At 47.3% G+C, this 19,575-nt stretch overlaps 1 protein-coding gene across 3 annotated transcripts in view; it reads left to right on the top strand.

The window, feature by feature from the left end:
• The first annotated feature begins 3,734 nt into the window (after window positions 1-3,734).
• LOC125940215 (TNF receptor-associated factor 6-like) overlaps window positions 3,735-19,575 on the top strand; it is a 35,446-nt gene continuing 19,605 nt past the window's right edge. Inside the window, exons 1-2 of one of the 3 annotated variants that reach the window (XR_007463442.1) lie at window positions 3,735-4,048; window positions 10,041-11,571. Coding sequence is in view for 2 of the 3 variants with exons in the window: in XM_049656042.1 (XP_049511999.1) it covers window positions 3,764-4,048; window positions 10,041-10,777 (1,022 nt within the window). In the remaining variant the exon portion in view is untranslated. The remainder of the gene's footprint in view (window positions 4,049-10,040; window positions 11,572-19,575) is intronic. The other 2 variants (XM_049656042.1, XM_049656043.1) reach the window with 2 other exon arrangements.

Consider the following 19,575-nt stretch of genomic DNA (forward strand, 5'->3'; position numbering starts at 1 on the left):
CGCGGTTACTGGGTGTCCGTCTAACAAAATAGCGAGGTCGGCACTTACGACTTCCCTTGGGGTCGGCAGAGACATATTGTCCGATTGCACACATAGTGGTGGGGGTGTTGTAGCATTTCGACGGTCGGCAACCTCCCCCCCCCCCCCCCATAGGTCACTCCTGTTAGTTTCCCCGACGAGGGCTATGGGACCTGCCGTCCCTGACTACATCGGCGTAACTGCGACCTTGCGGCGAAGACCTCGGTGCAGGCGAAGGAGAGCGGTTTCGACGAATGAATGTATGTCCTTGTGGAGTAACGTCGTCATTGTAGCGCCTGTTTTCGAAGCGAACTCGAGGGAAAGAGGGTGGAAAGCTCTGGTATCCGTGGTCACGATATGGGCAAAAACGGTAAATGTGGCCGGCTTCTCCACAATGAAAGCACAAAGGACGGCGGTCGACGGTGCGCCACATGTTCGTGTTGCGAACAAGTGGTCGACTTGTGGGCGTTCTCTGTGGCCAAGCTGCAGTTGCCTGCGGAGGTAAGTATAGGCCGACGATTCCATTGGTACACTAGGTTGCGCGGTCAGTGGCTGCGCGTGGTACGGCGGGGATGGCGGCTCGTTGAAAGGACGAGCCATTGGTGATGAGTTGTAGGCTGCTGCTGGGGGAGGACGACGAACAGCCGATGCGTAGCTCACAGACCGTTGGTCCGGTAGGAATTCGGGTAACGAGAATGCCTGCCTGATTTCTTGCCGCACAACTTCTGCTACAGAAGCCCCGACTAACTCCTGTGGAGTCACAAGGAGGTTGCGAATCTCTTCACGAACAACCTTCAGGATGAGCTCACGAAGCGAACACTCATTGCCGGCAGCCAGAGCAGAAACATTGCTCGAGGCGTTGTTTGGGCGATCGTAGGTTCGGCAACGTTGTTGCAGTGCTCGTTCGATGGACGTAGCCTCCGAGATGAATTCCGCAACGCTGTCCGGCGGGTTGCGAAGAAGACCGGCGAAAAGCTGTTCCTTGACGCCTCGCATCAGATGGCGGATTTTCTTTGCTTCCGGCATCTCTAGGTCAGCGCGGCGGAACAGGCGGGTCATGTCCTCCGCAAACATGGCGACACTCTCGTTCGGCTTCTGGATGCGCGACTCGATTAGATGTTGGGCAGAATCACGACGATCGTTGTTTGCGAAGGTCGTTGAAAGCTGATGTCGAAACTCAGTCCAGGAAGTCAGTGTGGCTTCCCGGTTCTCGTACCACGTACGAGCACTGTCCGCCAGGGCGAAGTCGACGCGTCGAGTTTTTCTTCTGCAGTCCAATGATTCACCTTGGCGACTCGCTCGTGTTGCGCGAGCCAATCTTCGACGTCCTCGTAAGCGTCACCATGAAATGTCTCGGCAGTCTGAGGATGCTGCAGAGTCACATGAGAAGGTCCTGCGGTTGCCATCTCGTTAGGTGGTGGTCCGGTTGATGGGGAGTTTTCCAAGGGGATTACCTCTGGGCTGAGGCCCCGCAGTCGGCGACTGTAGCGGTGGATAGGAGTGTCTACTGCAGGAATAGGTTGCGGGTTTGAACTGGGCGTTGCACTCCGCACAGGAGTTCCTGGCATCAGGGAGTACCCAGCACCTCCACCAGTGTCGCAGGACGCGAAGAACAGCACACAGGACGACGGCACAACAACAAACACAAGCTATATATTCAAGGCCCACGAAGAATTGGCCGCGCCAACTTAATCTTCTTCGGAGAGGCACATGCTTGTGCTCGTGTCCCTCACTTCGTTGTCTTCTTTAGTCGTGACAATATACGGGCAACTTTTTAAACTATACGGTATAATCGCGGGTAAGTGAAACTTTTATTGAAACTGATCGAAAGAAACAGCTGCGCTGAAAATTTTGTTGTAATTCTGCAAGGTCGCACACGTCTGCTGTCTTTTTTTTTGTGTGTGTGAATATTGCAAGTCCTTTATGTGGATTGTACTTCGTTGCGTATAACCTCGACAATAAGATTACCTTAACTAGCGAAACATTCATGCTGTAGACTTAAACATCATGCACAGTTTTTTGTTTAATTGGTAAAGTTTCCTCCAACAAATGTACATTTTGCATGTGCGCATGCACGACCCACCGTGGTTTGTTAGTGGCAGTTGGGCTGCTAAGGGCGAGGTCGCGGGATCAAATCCCTGCCACGGCGGCCACTTTTCGATGGGGGCGAAATGCGAAAACACCTGCGTACTTAGATTTAGGTGCGCGTTAAAAAAACCCGAGGAAGTCCAAATTATTCCGGAGTCCCCCCACTACGGCGTTTCTCATAATAAGATCGTGGTGTTGGCACGTAAAGCGCCATAATTAATTACGTGCGCTGTACTGCTGCTCCTTGGCAGGATCAGGGACATCTGGGCGCACAGTGCCCAGCCACGGAGGCTACGCTGGATCACCTCCTGGGTACCTGTCCGGCCTTCACGAGGCCCGCACTCGCCACCTGTGCGGCCTTGGTTACCACCGACGTCGACCACCTGGCCTAACGCCCTGGACGCATGGACCTTTGCAACGGACGCTCCTGGACTTCATTCAGGAAACAGCTCTACAACTTTTCATTTATTTATGCCGTAGGGCATACTGGCGCCAATAAAGAAAAAGTATCGTGATCGTCGGTGAATTTTATTTTCATGTGCACTCTAGAAACCCTTTTAAGTGTGCGGTACTGCCATACCTGCCAAACTGTGCGATTTTAAGTTCGTACAAATCCCGCAACCTGGAAAAAGAAGAAGAGGGGAGAGGTTGAGTATAAAACACATTCGTAAGCACCTTTTTTTATCATTTTCGTGCTACGCCTCGCTTGTTCGAACACTATTTATTCTTTTACTGTAGCTATAGTGATCTGGAGCTTTAGCAAATCACTCAGGGCTGTATGTCCTTATTAAATTTTCATTGCCCCCAATTGCAGTGCCCCCCATTAAACCAACTAAAAGCCTTCGCTATCAGGGCCACAACATTGCTATCAATGATGCTGTCGAGAGAAATTGATAACGCTGAAGGATGGCCCTCTAAAACAATATATCATGTATTGTTTATCACGTCCTATTCATTAACAAAGTGCACCTTCATAATAGCATAATGCATTTCTTTGTTATGGAAACCGATATCACAGTAGAAAATGCGATACATGTTTGTATCATGTCCACAGACTCATCATGTGTAATTAAACTGTAGTAGGCGTATTGTATGGCATACGGGCATTTTATATGTCCTACTTCAGGCCACCTTACCAGCTTCTTTTGACCGAACTCAGCAAAGATTAACTTAAAGCCAATTATAAAGCCTAAGTTAAAATTTGGCTGCAAATCGGTTTTTTAAACTCTAAACGAAAATAAACATAGACAACTAAATATGAATTGTTTCTTTTGACCGACAAAATTTTTAGTTCGAGCTTAGGGGACGATCTGTTTATGAAATTTAGTGAGAAAGGTAGATAAAAATTCAGCTAAAACAATATACAATCCTCTGACAAAAGTAAATAGAACTTGAGTAAAACTCGGTAGAAGTTTTTGAAAAGGTTAACGCTCGGACAAGCGCTCTGCTGTTCGCATTTTTATTTCACGCTGACAGCGCGCCGTTTTCTTTTTTACTGTTCTAGAAGCAAGCCTAGCTGTTCTACAAACACCAAGAAATACCGGACAGCGATCGCAATTCCCTATTGTAGCGACAAAGATAATGTATAGCAGGCGTTCTCTTATCAAGTACAACGTCCGTGCGAGCCGAAGCACTTGACAGTCAGACGCTTTCAAGGATGCCGCCTACCAGCTCGCGCTATACGTTGGTCGGTTTCTCCGATGAGTTGGACTGGAGACCCGTACGTTTTGTCAAACCAGTTCCACAAAACCGAATCTGTAGCACCTGCGGACTCGTGCGTATTCTCACCGCTTTGCTTCCCTGTGGTCACGTGCTTTGCAATTCGTGCTACGAGCACTGCGCTCTCGATCGTGGACCCGTCTGCCCTTTAGACAGTAGCCCTTACCACGAGGAAGACGTTGAATGGAGGAACTTCCCTGCCGAAAACATCCTACAGAGGGAGGTAAGGGGAACGATAATGCCCTGTCCGTGCTTCATTTAGCAGTGTCATTTTGTTTGTAGCCGTCTGTTATAACTGCCGAAATTATCCATGATAGAATGTGTTAGCGCAACTGGACGAGGACGTAGAAAGAAACAGACACACAGAGACAGCGCTACTTTCAACTATAGATTTCATTTTCGCACGCACTGATAAATAGATACCGAACGAGCGGAAACAAAAAAGATAAAAAGGACAAAAAAATGGAACATTCAGTGGCACATATCGATGAACCGTGCACACGTCTAAAGCATGATCAAAACAAACACTGAAAAGTTACATCGATAAACCTAGGTATCGTATCTCTTTTTCGGATAGTGACATTGAAGGCTTGCTCAGGCACCTTTCTCCTAATTTTGCTATTTTATAGGCCTCCAGAATCTCCCTTGTCATCCTGCTGTGAGCCCTATACAAAATAGTAGTACCTTTAAACATGGGTTTGCAGCCACTACAGTCTCGGCAATGAATGCCCAAATGACCCGAGATTAATTTGGTGACGTTATATTGATGCTATTTTAGTCTCTTATTGATACATCTGCCGATTTGACCAACATACGTTTTTTTTTTTTTTTTTTTGCATGAAAGCGGTATGGCATAGACAACGTTATGAATGCAGGATACAAATTCTTGGCGATGTTGAGTAGAACACGCGATGGGCTGGTTTTTGTGTGAATTAATCTGCTTGCATAGCTTCTGTAGACGCTCAGGGGCAGATAAAACCACGTCCAACGCCGATTTTCCTGCTGTTCTTCAGAGGTTATGCGAGATACAATGAATGTAAGGTACCACAGCGACTTTCTTTGCTCTAGCAGTGCTACTGCTTCCTTTTGATGCGTTTTTGTATTTCCTGCACAAGCCCTCCGCGACCGAGGTGAGCATACGCAACGGGTAACCAGAATCTGCCAGGCGCGTAGCCTGATCCCTGAAACTGGTTTCTACTTGATGGTCGCATGACTTCATGAGATAATTATTGAAACAAGATGTTACCACTGCGTGTTTTACGAGTTTTGAATGAGTGGAAGGAAATGGTAGGACTGGCTTATTGCCTCTCAGCTGATAACTCCAGCAGACCTTTTGTGGCGAAAAGTACAAGCCCAAGTCCAAAAACCTTATGAAATTGTCTACGGGGACTTCATGCGTCAACAACAAAAGGGACAACACTTCATTGAATGTGGTTAGGGTTTTTGAAACCAGCGAGTCAAGATTACCCGATTCGTTACTAAGAATAATTAAAAAATCGGCGGCAAATCTGAAGACTTTCACTACATCGGTGTTATTCATCAGGCGTTCATAAAGAACCTGGGCACTGTTAGATAAGTACAAGTCGCTTAAGCAGGGGCAATACACGACCCAATGCATATGCCATCTTTTTGTTCAACAACACTTCCTTCCCAAGTCGCGTAAGTCCAGTTAACTTAAAAACTAAGAAGTTCCATGAAATTGTCGCAATTCATACCGGAAGCCTTGTGAAATCGAACTACTCCAAACTTGTCAATGCAATTAGTAACACATTTCATCAAATCATTCTGCGGGATAGAATAGTACAGGTCTTTTAGGTCGATAGAAAAAGCAACAAGGTTTCTGTCTTACCAGTCTTTAAAGAATTCCACCGCTTGTTCAGACTTAGTTACCAAAAATGGGTTAGTTGGACTGTTAGTTGCGTATTTTTAATTACCTGCTGACTGTGATGGGTAAGGACGCGTCTTTTTATACGTGTTCATAAAACTCAAGTATCCCAAAGTATAAATACGAACGTACCGATGATTGCAATAAATCTTTGACCCCATCAAATTCTTTACTTTATGAGATTAGATCCTATACATACGTACTTCAGCTGTTAACAATATGCTTTCAACATGGTCATGCGAGTCCATATGCAATCGACAGGGCACGAGAAGCTCATTTACGTTGTACCAATAAAAAAGCACTACTGACCAGTCGACTATATAGAGTTTCTTATTTTGTCTATCGTCCGATTTCCAACAGTGCAGTCTATCTTAGCAGTTCCCAACACGCACCACGCTCAGTTCATTGGTATTTTCACAATTGGTGGCCGGCTTTCGTGTCTGTTGCCCCTTTAAAAGTGAGATGGAGTACTCTCGTCATATTGCTCGTGCGCCAGTAACGTAGTCTTCTGATTTCGATTCACTGCTGTCACAGACGGAAAAGGCGCAGCGCTGATTGTATATTCTTGCGCTATAGGAAAGAGTGCCGAAAGTCTTCTATTGCCCGCCTGAATGACCGTGTACTTTCGCAGTCCGAATTCACGCGCTTCAGGCTTGTTTTTAACTAACTTAGCTAAAATGTTTTATAATTTCGTTACATCATGCATACAAGGTGCTGCAAAGTAAATTAGCGCTGCGAGTGCGCGCGCATGGCTTCGCGTGGTGCTGTGATATAGCGCTTGTTTACTTCTGCACTGATTTCTACCTGGATTTACTTGTTTGGCTTCACGGGCGGCTATAAAAAGATGGCCGCTACGAAATAAAGGGGTCTTGCTCTGGCAGCCTTCGTCTGGTGTGTGCCTCGCATGCTACGCTCCGTCCCCGGCACGTTGGAGCAATGGCGACGAGAAACCTACCCACGTATTGAAGAGCAAGTGCTTCGCTGATGGTGCAATGTCGTACCAAGTACCACCGTTTGACGACGGCAAGGACAAGTGGACTTCGTACGTCATTCTCATTGAGTGCTATTTCGAAGGGAACAACATCACGGAAGATGCAAAGAAGAGAGCGCTTCTTGTCTCGGCTCTTGGTACAAGGTCAATTGACGTCCTCAGTGGGCAGTGCGCTCCTCGTAAGGTGAACCAGCTCACCTACAAGGAAGCGGTGGAAATTCTGGAAGGCTTCTACGACCCGAGGCCCAACGAGATTGCAGAGAGCTTCAGGTTTTTTACTCGTGTCCAAGAAGAAGATGAATCAGTCCAGCAGTTTATCGCCGACCTCCGACGTCTCGCCGACAAATGCAACTTTGGTGACATGTTGGACCGAATGCTGAGGGACAAGATTGTATGCGGAATCCGAAGCACAGAGTTACAGAAGGCACTGCTTTCCCGTTCGAGTTTGACCTTGAAGGAAGCCGAGAGCATGGTGCTGGCAGCAGAAGCTGCGGGTCAAGGCATCGAGCTCATGAAAAACGTCGACGTGAAGACTGAACCAGGACTGCATAAGCTGATGGACAGGCAGCCAGCACGAAGCACAAGCAGGCAAGAAAGTAAAAAGTGTACCCACTCAGAACAAGCATGCAAGTTCAAAAATTCGAAGTGCTACAAGTGCGGAAAAAAAGGGCATATATTCGTAGCCTGTAGGGCAAGAGGCAAGAAACAGAACACCTTTGCTTTAACTGGAAGCCCCGAAGGATACGAGGCGCGTTCATCTCAACTGTTCACCATCATCGAAAACCAAGCGTCGTTGTCGAGCTATGAAATCGTCGGTCCCGTGCGGCGCAAGTTTTGCTGCGGAGGCGTCGACCTTGTCATGGAAATAGACACCGGGTCACCGGTATGCGTCATACCCTGGCACGTCTACCAAATGCACCGTGCTAAGTGGCCTCAAATTGAGAAGACCGACCTGAGGGTTGTCCTGCTACGTGGGCCGCTGCCTATGGCTGGTAAGCTTACCCTTCCAGTTTTCTACGAGGGCAAGACTCTGACTACCACTATGACTGTAATTCGTCATTCGGGGCCGTGTTTATGCGGTAGCGACCTCATCCGTAACAAGACGGCAAGTTGGGCCAGTTGGTTGGGATTCATCGTAAGGATCGTAACAGCGCAAACAACACACGGACAAAAGGAAGGAAAAACGACAACACGGCGCTGACTCTCAACTGATATTTTATTGAAGAATTCAAAGAACCATGACTTGCGCAAGACACAGTGATACATCAAGGCCGTGGCGACAAACTAGGCATAATCAAAAGTTGCAGAAGTAATGAAATTCCTTGTCCTGAAGAGCGATCGACGGTTCGCTGATGCATTCCTTGCCCCTAATCGTTATATTGTATGCCTCAGCGATTTCTCTTGTGAACTGGTTAGTGTGTTTAAAGATGATAGAAGTCTTGTGAAAAAGGGGGCGACACCCGCATTAGTTACAATGTACCGGAAGAAGACGTGGTTCAATTGACCCCTTGAAGAGAGAGCTCATGCTCCCTAGTCGTACGTTTACACAGCGTTTTGTTTGGCCCACATACTCATTACCACAAGATAACGGTATTGCATACACAACGTGCTTAACACGTTTGATGTAGCTGTTCACATGTTTGACAGTGCATTTCCTTTTTGCCTACTTATCTTTGAGCATATTGTCAATAATCGGACATATGCGCCCTATCTTATGTTTCGCGGAAAACCAAACATCAACACCGTACCTACGCTCTTTAGCCCATGCGCCATTTTGTGCACATAAGGAACTACCGCGTTTTTTCTTTTTTCATCTGACTTAGTTTTTCTGCCTTTGTTACTTATGTTTTTGACGCCAAGAAGCATACTTTCACACACAGAAGAAATGAGCACATTTGGGTAACCAGAGTCTTTTAAACGAGTAACTTGATCATCAAAGGCAGCCTTGGTCATATGTATACACGACTTCATCAGTGCAGCATTTAAGACAGTCTTCATTATAGCTCTCTTCACAATCTTATAATGACCGGAATTGTATTTCAAAATGGGCTTGACCGATCTGAGATCATACTTCCAGCACATATGACTTTTACCAAAGGTTAATCGTAGGTCCAGAAATTGTAGTTGATGATTTTTAGGGAGTTCAAAAGTGAAGTTGAGGCCCATACCATGCTGTCTGAATAGCGTTAGAATTTCATCTACACCCGTGGGGTGAATGTCACTATTAATAAATATAATGAAATCGTCAACATATCAGAAAACGCCACTAGACAATTTAGCAAGCTGACATTCCAAGTTGCCTGTCAATATAACCTAGAACTATGTCACTGATGATAGGAGCCACACACGAACCAATGCATACCCCCGATTTCTGTACATAAAAATCCTCTCGCCATGACACAAACGTGGATTCCAAGTAAAAAGAGTTCAAGAAAGGCTTCTATTGATATGCCGCAACACTTAATGAAGTCTTCTTCATTATTATCATATACTATGCACTCCTTAACACACTTCATAACCTGGGCATGTGGAAGGGAGTAATACAAGTTTTCCACATCTATGCTGAAAGCTCCTCGAATGCCCATCGAACTATCTTTTAGGTACTTGCATACAGAATCAGAGTTCGCTACTCGGAAAGGGTCGACTATTTTTAGGCACATCGCTATACATCTCCTATATAGCACAAGGCCTGTGCACTTCGATCCATGACGTCATGCCACCTTGCCCGATTGCCATAGTATCTAATGGGGATGCTCCCGAGTAGGCCGCGCTGATTTTGACGTCACCTCTTTCATCAGGCCGCGCTTCACAGTAAATTTCGGTCCAAATAGCCTGACGTCAAAAAGCAGAGTGCACACGCCTATTATCTAGGAGGCGTTGGTTCTACACCGGCGGATGCAGCGTAAGGAGCGGCGCGCGGGCCGCCCTATCTTGAAAGCCATCTGCGACGCATATATGCGGCAGCGTATACGCCATCCGCCGTGCGCTGTCTTTTGGCGGCTTACTTCGCGTTGATGCGAGACGCACCACGAAGGTCAATGCGCTCGCGGCTGCTGCCGCGCTTCCTCATTCGAGCGTTTTGACAGCGAGTTTCCGGGATCACCGAGTGAGATGTGTTCAAGGAGGTTTAAAAGACCTCCTTGGATGTGTTCATGTTTGCTTGTGCGCGCGTGACACCGTGCTTGTTAATTTAGCCAGTAAGCCTATGTTTACAAGTTTATACTGCCGATAAAACTACTATCCTTACTCCGTATTGCTGTCTACTAATTTGTTAACGCAATCGATGCTTCGCCTATCGGGCGGAACTGCGACTTTTTTTCCTGTTTTGTTTTTTCGCAGGTAAAGTGCTGGAACGAAGAAACCGGATGTGAGGCTGTGATACCTGCTTCCGAGATTGGCGAACATTTTCGCAAGAAATGCGGACAACATTCAGTTTCTTGTCCCAAGTGCTCCGCGACAGTTTTGTGCCGAAATGTGTGTGAACACATAGCGTCGGACTGCAGCACAACATTTTCGGCTACTCGGGAGGAAGAAAGGACGAATGTAGCAGAACTCAAAGAATCATTCGACGAGGCTGTGGCTGGAATAAGGACCGAGTTGCAACGAATACTCGCTGATAATGACGCACAAAGGGAGATGCTCCACGATGTCAACCACGGAATAAACTCTCTTGGAGAAGCAATTAAAGACCAGTTCCCAGAGGCAGATAGACGGAGCAATGAGAATTTTGTGGAAAAGATTGACGTTGCTCGGGACGCTGCGGCGTCCTTGAAATCTCGTTGTGCCACACTGAGCAGTCAAATTGAGGAAATATTTCTCAGTGCCAACACTAATAGAGAAACATCAGGACAGGAAGCTGAAGGCAGTGCTGAAGAAGTACGTGGAAAGATAACAGCAAATACAGAGGAAATATCGAGGTTAACGTTACACCTGAAAGAAAGCACCCAAAAAGCACTGAAACACATTGAAGATGTGCTGCTGCAACTTTCCGTGAATACCACAAAGTACCATTTCATCATTAATGGAGTGAACTCCCTGAAAGAAACAGCAATGGAGAAAGGCTCGGCGTTGTTTGCCTTCAAGCGATTATGCTTCCGCGGTTACTTTATGGTGCCGGGTGTGGATTTCAGGAAACACGGTGACTCGGTCTCACTGCACATATTAATTGACCTGAAGAAAGGCCCATTCGATGAGGGAAATGCCTGGCCCTTCGCGTATGACATAAAGCTCAGCATAGTCCATCCAGTTTCGGGGCAAGCACGGACTCATGAATTTAAAGCCAGAAATTCTACGTCGAAGCACCTAACAAAGCCAGAGGAGCCAAGTGAAGGACCAGCATTTGTCATGAATGCGTCTTTTTACTTGAAAGACCTTGAGCGTGATGGCTATGTAAGGGATAATGAGTTGCACATCATATGGGAAATTATTTTATAAGAGAAGCTTGAACAGACACCGACGGGCGTTTATTCGCTCCGGTATTCCATATCCTGTAAAGAGGGTATTGCATACTTGAAGTTTCACTAGCCGAGTACTATTAAAGATGACTGATATATAAGATAGCTAAGCTGCGCTCCCGAGTTTTTTTTTTTTCTAAGTCAGATTATATCACCTTGTGTATATTGAATTTTTTTCGTGTGTGCAATATATATTTCTTTCAGCAACGCAAGATTTGTCTTCGAGCCCTGAGTGCACAACACCGATATTAGAGATCCCACTCTTGGCAACTCGGGAAAAACTTCGCGCTGTTCCCTTAAAGTATGCACCAAGCCATCATAGAGACGGTGCGGAACATGCGATTTTGTTATGCTGTGTGCTCTGATGACTTAGTGTAAGTCTTACTCTAATATTGATAGGACCATATCCACTATAGGTGGGTTGGGCTGTCACGCGCTATGGTTTGGTTCGAAAGAGCAATGACTAGAAGGTGACTAGCGCACACACGCCATCACTACCAGACATATCCTCATGTTAATATCATTGTTAGTTACGCATGTCTTTATGTAACCAGACTTATATTGAATAAACGTAAAGCTCATACGAGTGTTTGTATCATCGACAATACGCACTACATTTTAGTAACAAAGACACATTTCTTTTTCAGTCACGTGTTTGTGGCAATCACATCGATATTCGTATACGTAGCCACAAACTCACTATAAGGCAGCAGCAGTTTCACATACCTTTCAGCAACGTGTAGCAACTTTCTGCTACTATTCTTTCTTCTCGCGACAACTATGGGTGTAACATTTGTGATGTTTTCACATAGTCAAGGGATTGTAATTAGAACCTGTATAACCAGTTTTACAAACCAAGCTGATTGAAGAGTTTTAACAGTGGAGCTGTTTAAGCTCCACTGGGCCGCGTAGTGCGAACAAAAAACTGCGCCTGGCTATGACGGCACGTGCGTCGCCTAGCAACGCCTCACACCAGCTGTGCGAGGCGTTGCTAGGCGACGCACGTGACGTCATCGCTCGGCGAGGTTACCACCCTCGCAAAGGTTACCCTCTCCACAGCGCGAGGCGCGGCCGACGTATCAGGCGTCCGTCGGCGTGCCCCAGCTACAGCCGGCGTCGAGATGCAACATGCTGCATTTTGCGCCAGGCCTCGTCCCCCAGAATGGAATGCATCCGCGTCTCGTCGAGCAAGATGGACTGCTGGATAGCCGTGATAATGGAAGGCGCAAAAAACGACCCCTTTATAGTCCAACGTGTGCACCACGCCGCGGCGCCTAGACGCATGCGCATTTTATACAAATCTAGGAGTTTCAGGATGATACGAAACTGCGAACTCGCTGCACGTACCACCACCAGTATCCATCAGCCCATCTTGCTCGACGAGACGCGGATGCGCTCCATTCTGGTTGACGAGGCCAGCGTGAAATGCAGCACGTCGCATCTCGACGCCGGCTGCAGCCGGGGCACGCTGACGAACGCCGGATACGTCGGCCACGCCACGCGCCGGACTATGGAGTGCTGCGCTTTCTCTGGCATGGCGTCCCGGTGACGAGCTCGCTCGCGCGTCAACGCTAGGTCGGACTATAAAGTGGCCTTTACAAGACTGCGCGCCGACCCCGAGTATCGTCCCGATACTCGGGGTTGGCTAAGTTTGGCTATGATCCAGCCAAGCCAAACCAGTTAAGCAAAGGAAAGGAAAGTTATAACTAGGGAAGGGCCACCAGCTTCGCTGTTTGCCCAGTCTTCGCACCACTTATTAGTGTGAAGCTGCCCCAATTTTTGTTTCTTCTTTTTTTTTTTGTGGCGGCTATACACGTCATAATCAGCATTTTTTTCGCATTCATTCCGGCACAATCACGTGTTTTATCCCCTTCGTTCTTCAAAAAAATGAAATCTGCGAGCGTAAGTCTACAAGAGCTACACACGGTGTAGTCTTCTTGGTCATCTTCGCATTATGTATACAGCTCAGCTCACATTCCCGATAACCCTTGATCTATCGCGTATAAAATTTTTCCGGCCCCGAAGAATGCAGATACATTTCGATAAATATTATATATTAAACATGAAAAAATCAGCCGGTAAAGCTTCGTGTATGGCCTGACACTCCGCATAGTAGAGGAGTAGGAACATGAGGAAAAGAGGCAGTGCGCAAAATACGATGCTACAGCGCAGTGAATTCTGTACACGTCGACGTGCATACATGTCATTTACACAGCGTGTGGCAACACATAGGCACCTGTGAAGTCTGGGACTGAGGCTGCGCTCTCTGATGGAAATATCTAGAACACTGTTCATGCGCCGACTGTTGTTGCGCACAAGCTGTGGTCCAAACGAGACGATCTGTCATTATCTTTGCGGCGTTCTGCACCATAATCATGGAAGTCACTAAGCGTATGCGAGATCGTATGCGAGATTGCTTCATGCTTCGGAGTTACGGTCATCTTCACGACCTATGTTAAGAAGGTACCATCGAGTGAGCGCCTGTGGTGTCCAGTCTCCAAGATGTGGTGTCGAGGCAGAAGCGTACCCAGGATATCTGCCGGGGGGGGGGGGGGGGGGGGGTTGAATTTTTGTGGTGGTGGAGGGGGGGGGGGGGGGGAGCAAGCACTTTGCATAATATGCAATTTCCTTGCTTTAGCCAGAGGAATCCAACAGCAAATAAAAGGCCTAATAATTATAATAATATTGACACCAAGGATGATTTACACTAAGTAATTTAAGTGTGAATGAATAAATACAAGACAATGATAGAGTGTTTTTGTGAATCAGGAAAATTCGACCTCAAGCCACCACCTGAATTGTAATGACAATGTGAACAGAGCACTGAACGTACACGTTGGACTGGTGGGGCTGGACGCGTGGGGGAAGGGGGGGGGGGGGGGGGTTACAACACCCGAACCTCCCCCACCCGTAGTTGCGCCACTGTGCCGAGGCCTCGCATACCGAGGCGGCCGGACGCGCATGACCTACGCGGTGAGGCTTAAAGGCCGGGGCGCTAAGCGCCGCAGAGAAAACGAGGCGACTTCTTCTTTTCGGGACCAATCGACGACTGTCTTTATCCGGAGATGGGGAAAGCATCAGCGTACGCACTGATTACAACATTAGGCGCGGCGGGGCACCAGTAGTCAGAATCAATTCCACACCGAAACAAGCAAAATACAACATCACATCTCCCTTTAAAAAAAAAAGTGAAAGTATCTTCCCTCGCCAAAGAAGCATAAGTGGCGGGAGAAGCACCGTATGGTGAATCGGACTAGGAACTTTTAAACATTTGCAATATCCCTTGACAAACGTACTGAAGTGCACTAAATACAGACATTATACAGTAGACAATGTCATTCTAACTGTAGGTACCTTATTCTTAAGACATGTTTAAAAAGTAATAAAGTTTTGGTTTCTCTTTTTTTTTTTTCGAAAGAACATGACTCAAGTAACTAGCACAGAAATGCACAACTGTACATGAAAACACTGGAAAAATTTAACATTGCAAAATCTATACACTGACAAAGATATCTGAAATGCTCGTCCTTTGGGTAGCATTGTACAACAAGGTTGCATGAAATGAAGAAGAAACGTGAACATTCATGTGACCTGCTTGGAGACACAAATGTGTGGCTCACTCGCTCTGAGCCTGAATCAGAGTACACGGCTGCATGACCATCTTGACATGGAATTGGGCTTAGCGCACAGTTAAGCAGTCATAACGGATCCTCGACTACGCGAGTCCGTGTAAAACCATTACTTGAAGGTAAAGTACCTAACGTAACATGAAAAGTACAAGGCATTTGTATTTTTGGCGCAAGAGGCTGAATTCATATGGGCGGACGAACCTCTGTAGACGTATGAAGAAAGAGAAACTCGCATCAAACGAAGTTCCTTACGCGCTGGGAACAGCAATGGAAAGAGAATCAGAAGTTCAACAGCATTCTGAAATCGCGGTGGGAGCTCATAGCTTTCGAGAACGAGACCCACGAAACAACCTGGAGCCAATGTTCTGCGGAGATGACATACTGATTATAGCAACCTGAACGATCTCACCAGTAATGCATGAATTTGTAAGGCAGTAGTACTATTTGGGAACATAGTCCTTAAGCCATGCTGGAGGTTGTTTAGGTCGAGTAGACCTACGGAGGACTAACTCTGCTGGAGAAGGAGGAGTAGAAGAATCACTACTGGCTGATGAGCTGGAAGTTTATTCACTGTTGTCCTGAGAGTCTTCAGGAGTGTCAGGCTGAGACGATGGCGAGAATTCGGATTCTTCTGCGGGAGATGAACCAAGTGACGGTTGTGAAACGGGGGGAAAACCTGTACCAGTAGGAAATGGAAGAAAACGTGGGAAACCATTACCAAGAGATAAGTAATCACTGGAATTACTCCCTTCACTTATGTTCTCAAAAGAACGTGGATGAGCATGATATTTCACCAGTCTGGAAGCATTCCAACGCTTGCCATTCTCAAGCTGGAAAGTGTATCGACCTATTTTGCTATGTATCTTGAAAGGACGGCAATATTTAGGACCAGACTTGCGCGAGTTTCGTACTCGTACAAGATCTCCTGGTTCAAACTTATGGGTTCTTGTTCCACGACGACGGTTTACGTACATTCTGACTTATTCCTGATTTTGTAGCACACGTTTTAAAGCTTCCTGGCGTAACCTTGGAGAATCCAATTCTGGATGAATAGGAGGGCATGTTAGCGACATCCAGTCGAGTCCTCGGTTGACGACTATGGAGCAGCATAGCCGGAGAGACACCTGTAGTGATGTGTGGCGTAAACCTGTAAATTGCCAAGTATTCTAAGACTGCAAGCCTAAGGTCACGGCGTTCCAATAACGCAACCTGAATGAACTCCTTGAGGACGCGGTTGAATCTCTCTACCTGGCCGTTTGGCTGAGGGTAGTAAAGAGAAGACAGGAAATGCTTAATGCCTCTCTCCTTTAGAAAGTTTTCTAACTGAGTGGCAACGAACTGTGGTTCATTGTCGGACACTATTGCGTCAGGAAAACCTTCACGGCTGAAAATTGTAATAAGAGCATGCATGATATATAGCCTCGGACGTGACTGAAGACATGAAAGCAACTTCCGGCCACTTGGAATGATAGTCAACTATGACTAAAGCAAAACGTGCGTACTGTGGAGTACGATCTAAAGGACCCGTTATGTCTATGGCTCATTTTTCCATGGTCTTAGAGGCCATTCCGCAGGTTGAAGTGGAGCGAAAGAAGGTCTGGCAGATTTATCTGCTTGTTGACAAACAAGGCAGTTCCTCACAAGTTCCTCAACTTGTTTATCTATGTGACGACACCATTAGATGCCTCGAAGTCTGAGCTTTGCTTTAGTAATGCCAAGATGACCTTCACGAGCGATGGACATTAGTTTATGACGCAACGAAGCTGGAGGAATAATGCGATCTCCACGGAGTAGAAGATTATCCATGTAGGATAATTCAGACTGTAAAGATGCGTATGCCTGTAAATCTGGAGAAATATTGGAAGCGTTTCTCCAACCATGTACTATGGGCTATCAATCTATCGATGTATGTTTGTATCTAGCTGCTTGTTCTAGCTGTTTGTTCTCGCTGCTGTGCGGCGAGAACCGCACAGCAGACATTGGACCAAGTTGGGTCACTGAGTATGTGGCAAGGTGTTTATATGCGCCGCTCTTCAACAAACCTCTTTCACGCCGACATGAGTTACTGTATGTGCGCGACTGGGTAGGTACAGCTGTCTGAATAAATTTTTCACGCCAACTTGGAGCCCTGGGTATGTGCCACTCGGTCTGTGCTCATCTTCAATGAACCACTTTGATGCCAACTTAATTGAGTAAGTCTTTCCTTCGTTTATGTGTACGAGCGAGGTATTTATATTGCTTGACTATGGGTAGGACTTGCTGTTGAATTGGTAATTACTAGTCTCTTCATTAAAGAACGTCGTCCCCGATTTCTCTGTGCTGAACTTAAGGCCTAGATTTGTCACTGCATTGCCACACATGTCATCAAGTCTCTGTAAATATCTTGCATTGTCCGGTATTAGCACTGTGTCGTCCGCATGCATCAGTCCGGGGACCTTCTGATGCACCATTTGTGCATTAAGAATATTGGATAAAGCAAACCCTAATTCACTACTTTCCAGTCGTCTTTCTATGCCCTTAACATAAAGCGTGAACAACAATGGAGACAGAGAACATCCTTGCTTCAGCCATTGGTGAAATTCCGCCACTTCATTCCATTTTCAGCCTTCACATACAATTTGCACTCGGCTGTCTCTATAGATGTCCCTCAGCAGCTCCAGGAAATCATCTATGCCTTCGTTCTTGAGACAACCACGTAAACATTCCCTGTCTATACGTTGTCGTAAGCTCCCTTGATATCTAGCTACTGAAGTCTCTATGCACTCAGTTAGTACGAACATATTATCTTCTAAGTGCCCGCCTGGTCTGAACCGATTCTGTAGTTCCCCAGTACATATCATTTATCTCCACTCATTTCGACAGTTCTAATTTTATGGCTTGCATAGCCATTCTATATATCACCGGCATTCGAACGTTCGAGAACGACGTCTGCAGAACGTCCGTTTGGACGCCTTCCTTTTTTCTTTTTTTTTTCTTTTTTTGTGCGGGACGGGCTCGTAGACATCTGTAGTATGTCACTTGGATTTTTAGGGTTGTCCAATGGATGTCGTAATGTCATCCGCACGCAGATGTCCCAAGAACGCTCCTCGGATACATGTGGTCCCATTTGGAGAAGACCCAAACTAAATATCAATACCGCAACAGCATGCAATGGAAACTCAAAGTCGGTGATCGTACCTCGATTTCGCTTCCCACCAGCGACAACAAACTAAGGATGCATTCCTAGTCACGGGAAAGCTGAACGACTATGATCCCACTATGGATAACCTGATGGAACGCGAGTACGCACGGAGGAGAGAGGCGACTCAACGGCGTGAATACCAACTGTCAACCTCGAGAGTCGCGGTCGCTACAGCACCCCCCCCCCCCCCTAGTGAGTTGCTGAACGGAGTGATTAAGGGTCCAGGTGAGTAGGGGCTCTTGAGCACCGTCGTGAGCACCTCTGGAGCTTGCAGTGGCGTTGCAGCTGGAGGCCCTGGCGAAGGCGGGGGCTTCTTAGGCGGCGACACCACGGAGTCGTCACTGTCCACGAGTGCTGGCTTGACGCGGTCAAATCGTGCATCTATCGTGCGTGACATGCTTGTCCCCACGGCGGAGGACCAGCTTAAACGGCCCATCATATGGTGGTTGAGAGGACCCCGAACGGTGTAGTGTCGCACATAAACGTACGGGCACGATGTGAGCCGTGGGTCGACATGTACAGCCCACGTCGCTTGGTACCGTGGGAGTGGCGCAGCCCGAAGTTTGCTCATCATATTGCGTAGACGAAGTGCGTAACCCCTGCAAGCCATAGATGCCTCATCTGAGCCGTGCACAAAGAACTCCCCTGGCAACTAGAGTGCCGTACCATAGACCACGTCAGCGGCGCTGCAGCCAATGTCTACTTTTAGAGTGGAACGGAGCGCCTCCACCCAGTTCTGTTCTTCGGCTGCTGTGAACGCTGCCATAAGCTGACGGCGAAAGCGCTCCACTATGCCATTGCTCATGGGGTGGTACGCCGTTGTACGTATGCGAGAGGCACTAATAAGCTGAGTGATGCCAGTAAGAGGGCGGATTCAAACTGCCGGCCGCGTCCATTGTGATCGTGGAAGGCACCCCGAATCGGGCAACTCAATTGTACAGGAAGGCACTGGTAACCGTTTCAGCGGTCATGTCCGCGATAGGGATGGCCTCCGGCCAACGGGTGAACCTACCCCCGCATGTCAGCAGATAAGTATGTCCGTGGCAAGGTGGTAGTGGGCCAACAATGTCCAGGTGAACATGGTCAAATCGGGAGTCCGGGGTTGCGAGCGCTCCCAATGCTGTCGATGTGTCTCGCCGTATCTCGGAAAGCTGGTAAGCTACATATTCACGTGCCTAGCGCCGGACGTCACTATTAATGCATGGCCAAACAAACTTTGCCGTCACCAGTCTCTGAGTGGATCTAATCCCCCGATGAGAGAGTCTGTTCAGGGATTGAAATACTGTGGCTTCGGGGATTGGAAGGCACAAGCGGGCGAGCTCTGCCTATACCTGTGTCAGAGCGAATTTTGCCTTGGGATCCGGGGATTGGCAGTCAGTGCAGCTTCAGGTTGAGGTTAACAGGTTCTTTAGCTCGTCGTCTTCACGTTGAGCTGCTGCCAAAGTGGAGGAATTAACCTCCTGTTTGGACACAATGGCATTTATAGGGTTTCCAGAAAGGGCGTCTGCCGCCTCATTGACGCCCCCCCCCCCCCCCCTGACGTGGCCGATGTCTGTTGTAAATTCGGATGTTGGGAATCTCGCCGAAAAGCTTAATGAGCGCGGGGCGTA

Source organism: Dermacentor silvarum, chromosome 9 (genome assembly GCF_013339745.2).
Source record: "Dermacentor silvarum isolate Dsil-2018 chromosome 9, BIME_Dsil_1.4, whole genome shotgun sequence".
NCBI classification, from domain to species: Eukaryota; Metazoa; Arthropoda; class Arachnida; order Ixodida; family Ixodidae; genus Dermacentor; species Dermacentor silvarum.